Source organism: Orbicella franksi, chromosome 9 (assembly GCF_964199315.1).
Source record: "Orbicella franksi chromosome 9, jaOrbFran1.1, whole genome shotgun sequence".
Taxonomy (NCBI): Eukaryota; Metazoa; Cnidaria; class Anthozoa; order Scleractinia; family Merulinidae; genus Orbicella; species Orbicella franksi.
Window position 1 is genome coordinate 20,072,086 of NC_138153.1, and position 5,979 is coordinate 20,078,064.

Below are 5,979 nucleotides of genomic sequence, written 5' to 3' on the forward strand. Positions count from 1 at the left end.
CGTCTCACGAATACCTTGCTGGACCATTCAATTGCACTCTTGCATTTAACGGATGAAGAAGCCTCGCCTGTGCTCTGTTCTGTTGTAAAGTACTTAGGAAGGGGTAGAGCACTCAAGAAGTGTGGAGGAAACACGAAATATCGTCGAGTGTTTCTCCCTACTTCTTGAGTGTTCTACCTCTTCCTAAGTGCTTCACAACAGAACAGAGAACTGGCGAGGCTTCTTTATTTGTTTTACGGTAAAGAATCCATCAATTCCCCACACATTCAGCTAATACTCTCAAACCAAACTTTATTTTTACAAATGAGGAAAAGTGGCGTCAGCGTCCATCTGTTCACAAGGCACGCTAACAAAAACCAAGTACAATCCTTGCTAAAATTGTTTGAATTGTTCAAATAATTTGATTGGCTAATGAGACAATAACTGTCAATCACAAGCTGGACTTCAGCTAAACTTTCCGTTTCGAGTGGCTTTCGAGAGAGCTTTTTCGTTTGATTTAAAAAATAAGGATCTAAAAGTTTCTAGTCCAGAGGAATCCGACCGCATTGTGGCTCATGAAAACGGGCACCTTTCCAAAGGAAATTACGAAACAAAGAGCTCAAAACCTTACGGATGAAACTGCGAAATGCTGACCTGTATTTGAAAGGAGATACAGTTATTCACGGTTTGCAGCCAGATTGCCCGAACTCAGACCCGAACTAGCGTCAATGTTGGAAAGACTAAATTAGTACCACTAGTTCTACTCCGAGCAAGCTTTCAACTGATCACTCGGCGGGTGAGCGCTGTAATTCTTGAGTTTTTCTTCGCTGAGATGACCGGAGATTGTTATTTAGCGAACGAACATTACTACACTCCATGAAAGTATTGTTTGAACATTTTACAAATAATATATAGATTTAGCCAAGCCTAAAAGCGGAGCTCGTCAGTTATTTTTTGGAATGTTGTTACTGATGAAAATAATCCAACATGTACATGTATGTGAAGTAAACTGCGAGCGATTTTATAGTTTCAGCCCGAACTAGGATCACATCAGCAGATTGAGGTGTAAGATGGTGCAATGATGAAAACAGAGCCATGATTGCAAGCATTTCAGGGGAGCCGCCAATAATGTTGATCACATAACAGAACTGTTTTCTGTGCTTTTTGGTGACATTTCCTGTTCTTTCTTATTGAGAAAGACATGACATTGTTATTAATCATTATATTCTTTCTTAGTTAACAATTGGGACTCCTGCACAAAAGAAGTTTATTTACACATTTTTTGTTGTTGTGGGGTATGACTGAAATGTAGTGGCTACAATATATTCAGTCCCCAAATTTCTACCAAATGAAATCTCACAAAAATACCAAAGTAGTATACACATGTAAAAAGTTAAAAAGTTTTGTTTTCTAACTTGATCCCCAAAGACAGTTAGCTATCTTCATTTTTGTATGGCATCTCCTCCTGCTAAAAGGGTTTGCACCATCTCTTAAAGTATAAGTATAAGCAAAATCACTCTGGCATGAACGATAAATATGATATTTTGTTGCTGATCATGAATACTTGCATAGGCTTCTGATAATAATTTTACTATTCAATTCCAATGTGATTTGTTCTTTTTCTCGACTGAGATTGTGGAATACAGGAGCTGTTATTGGGTTCCATTAATTAATTTTGCTCATAATGATTAAATTATACCAAGAATTATAAGTACATGTAAGCTATAAGTAAGTTATATTATGTACGTGTATTTTGTCTGCACTACACAACCAAACGCACTCAAAGATTATGAGGCATAGGTACATTTGTCAGAAAAAGCCAGCATATCAAAGATATGTTTAGATTGACACGTCAATTAAAGATAATTTATAGCAAAATGGATAAACAATACATCAATATCCTGCATGCACCAAAGCTGGAGATGGGGTTATAAGGCAATCATTTAAACAACTGATTGAAATAATTTATAAATTAGAGAACGCTATTTGCACAACTCTAGGGAACAAATTAACCTTATTGGACGTTGCGAATGGCAAGGCTGTCAGTAGAATGTCACAAATTTCTCAACTCTTTCTTTCTACAAAAATACTAATCCTGCAACTTTGCTTAAGACCCAGTTCTCCATTTCGTGTTGGCAAAATATTAATTTATGCCATGCCCAATGCCAGTTATCACAAAATTGATTTAAGAGCAACATAAACCAAGCACAATAAATATCATTTTTAAGCCAAAAAAGCAATTATTTGAATAAACCATGACATGATGAGTAAATTGTCTCCAAGAAAAACTGATTAATTTAACAGACACTTTAAATAATTAGTTAATACATGTATCATAGGTGTTTCTTAATAATGTAATACAGTTTATCTGTCACAATGTTGCAGCTACAGCTGTATGATATTACTACACACAGTATGGGTTGCAGAACTCAACTTCCAAGTCAGTTTGTTCAATGAACTTTGTGCAGAAATTATTATGGCATCAAGTTGTCTGTGAATATAGAGAAACCAAACAAAGCATTACAATCTTAAGTAATAAATTATTGAACTCTTTTACATGTATGTACAATGTATATTCCATTAATATTGGGGATCTCTCAGAAGCTGCATCTATGATGATTTAATTTGCTCCCAGTGCATTTTTTAATGGAACTTTTCACACATTAATATCTCTGTTATGACAGCGGTCTCTGTGTTCTATAACAATTAGTACACAAGAAAAATACACTCAGTAAAATATTGTTTACAATAAAAATCAATCCCTATAAGCAATCATAAGGACCTTCAATTTATATTTCTTTAGAAATATCTCACCTGGCCATGGTTGCTTTGAAAATCTTTGCTGTTTTAATCCAGGTTGCCCATGTGTACACTGTTCGTATATTGACTGACAGGAACAGGGATGTAATCATACTGTATATCGCTGCTACTTGAACACCACTGAACATACAAAGACATATCAATTATAATTTATAACCAACAGATGACATTCCTTTCATTGATATACAGTGTCCTTCATTGCTAGTTGTTTACTGAGTGTCTACAGTAGTGAATCAAATGCTAGGGGGATGGCACCAAAACTTTCACAGTGGCAGGCTCTGTCCTGAGATGCAAAGCAAACATATATAACTGTTATGAACTTGGCGACTTGCTTTTGAGTGCACATGCAATTTGCTTTAAACAAGAAACTGGAACATTGCAGTACAACAATGTGCATGTAGTCCCAATCAAAGGGCCATCCAGGCTGTTTGGTTGTACATATAACTGAAAATCAGACTTTGTCAGGATAAATACTGATGTTCTTGCTGACTTAATCTGAGTGTGCAGTTCCAGAAGATATTCACATGCAATGTCTGAGAAATCATTAATTACAAAATATGCTTTAAGAAATATCTTACCTGGTAAGGCCAACTTTCAGAAAGTTTTGTAATCTAGACTGGCTGGCCAGTTCATACATTTGACAAGTTGACACTGGGCATGTTTGTAAATTTGTGCGCTTCAACATCACATTACAATGTACATGTAGTGGCGTTGGTCAACTGAAAACAGCATAATTTGGTTAATTAATTTACACTGTACAATATTTGGTTATATATTGGTGTATATCGTTGCACACCAACAGATGACTATTAAAATTAATTTACAGAACATATTGGCAGCTAAATCAATATAACAAGTGAAAAATTGAGCATGAGCCATTTACATGTACATGTAACAGCCCTCACCTCAGAACTGTCATAGATATAATATATTTTCAAACTCGCTGAAATTTCAGATTATTCAATATTAACATGCACGTACATCTTTAACAGTGTGTTTGCTTTACATTCACTTTACACACAACCGGTATCCACCATAGGCAGACTTTTAAGTTTGCCTTTGAAAATAAATTGCATCATCTAATGCATCTTTCATTACCTATTCTTGTGACGAAATGACACAAAATCCAAGTACAAGAAGTCATAAGCATAAAACTAACTTAATTACCTGGTAATGCTTACAGCACCTCTTACTGTCTGCATATGCCGTCCATAAACTGGTACTGCCTGGACAATACTCATTATTTTTCTGATCACATCTTTTAACATGTCACTGTTATATCATTTGTCCTGAAAAGGCAAATGCATGAAATGTTATGCCTTTGGCACTCACCACATACCTTTACATGATGTACAATGTACACCAAGTCATGATCGAAATTCACAATTCTTTTTACTTTCATTGTAACTTTTTTTTGTAACTTTTTGCGGTGTCATTTTCCCACACTTGAAGACAGGACTTCCACATTAGGTGGTAATTCTCTATGAATTCACAGGGAGTGATAACAATTAAATGGTGACTAACTTTAGCAAAGGAGGCATTCAAATGTCAGATTTTAATGTTAACTTTCTTCGACGAGCAAAAAAGTAAAGCACAACAAAGAAAACAGTCAGTGACATTCGGTTAATAAGTTAGTCAATCAAAAAATTAGTGTGAAAAAGAGAGCAGAGAGAGAGAGTGGAGCGAGGAATGCACTCTCACCAACTAAATTTTGAATGTGCATAAGTAAAAGTTATTTTTATTACCGAGAAATGGTCAGGGCAAGGACTTCTATGCCCTAAATTTTTTCTACGTATGTAAATGTCATTTTCACTGTTCAAGTTACCAAGCACAGTTCTTAGCATTTTTTTTAATTAGTACTATCTCACTGTTATGGAACATTTCCATAAGTGTAAATCCCACACTAGGGAATAACATCTCATTAGGAAAATAGAGGCCATGTACCCCCAACCAAAAACAGTGGCACTAATAAAATGAAATAGCAAATCAAAATCGAAGTAGAGCTTTACTTGCCGACAGGGTTTACATGCATAATCGTCTACTCGACATTTCGACTACAAGCATTTCACCAAACCGAACTAACTGGACAACAACAAAATAAAACGAGGAAATCTACATTATAAACACAATATGCATATCATTACAGCTGAGTATCAAACAGCAAATCCCTTCTCAATGAAGGATGACTGAATGAAAGAAAGGATGAAGAAAATTCGTTTAAGCTTGCAGTGTTAAAGTTTAACAATTATTCACGCTTAAGCATAGATTTGAATATCACAGTGTGTATTTTTGCCGACGGCTTCATTTAGCTTTGCAGTCATTTTATCGGCGGTAGCTTTACCAGTCTTCAACCAAATTAACCTGGAAATTCCTCCCAAGCATTTCGTCAAACCGAATAAATTGAACTAACAAAACGAGGAAATACTTTGTAATCACAAGATGTAAATAATCACATAGGTACGTCAAAAGTAAATTTAGCAAATCCTGTTCGCTTCGGCTTAAAATGGTTTGTTGATCTATCTTGGTTTAAGAAATTTTTGTAGTCTTGGAAGCGGTTGTGCCAATTAACACAGAGAAAACTTCAAAACTCGCCCGGTAGTGTTTACAAATACAGATATTTTTTTTAAACGTGACGACGAAACTCGAGACAAAACTTGATTTGTTTACAATATGCAACTTACAACCTCGATCCACAAAACCACTCAAGTGTTATTGTTATGAGCGAAATTAAACCTATGTAATTTACAAAATGCCTCACAGCATGGCTTCAAATAAGGAAGACTTTAAAAAAGGATTCCTACTGAAAATAAGCTTATCTCGCCGAGGCAACTTCATAATTTCCATAGCAAACGTCACAACAAACGTCGCTTACCTCAAGTTGGCAATTCACTTCGGCCAATGCAAATCTTCCAGGCAGAAACTTGCTGCAAAAGTTGTGAAGACTGAACGGAACTGATCTAATCTTTTCGATAGAATCAACGAATCAACCACTTTTTTCCGCTGTGTTTTCTGTTTTACACTAAACACACAGTTCTCTAGTTCGTCACCTAATTTTAGTCATGTGACTTTTCTTGCTCGGCTGCACAGCATCTCGACGCGCGAATTAATTGAGCGGTTCTAAAGTCGTCGGGTATTTCGTCTCCTTTCTATAGTCCTCGTTACCTTTGCTTCACGGCATTG

General features: G+C 35.8%; 1 protein-coding gene across 2 annotated transcripts; it reads right to left on the bottom strand.

Moving 5' to 3' along the window:
* Window positions 1-712: 712 nt before the first annotated feature.
* LOC145497672 (uncharacterized) lies at window positions 713-4,155 on the bottom strand. Of its 2 annotated transcripts, XM_081477501.1 has the most exons (4): window positions 3,967-4,150; window positions 3,378-3,518; window positions 2,794-2,919; window positions 713-2,470 (listed from the first exon to the last, which is right to left on the bottom strand). In XM_081477501.1, exons 2-4 carry the CDS (start codon window positions 3,482-3,484, stop codon window positions 2,365-2,367), a joined length of 339 nt encoding a protein of 112 aa, XP_081333627.1. In that variant the 5' UTR covers window positions 3,485-3,518; window positions 3,967-4,150; the 3' UTR covers window positions 713-2,364. The 2 variants fall into 2 exon arrangements, with proteins under 2 accessions (XP_081333627.1, XP_081333628.1); XM_081477502.1 differs by lacking the exon at window positions 3,378-3,518 and having other exon boundaries at window positions 3,967-4,155.
* Between the last annotated feature and the right edge of the window lie 1,824 nt (window positions 4,156-5,979).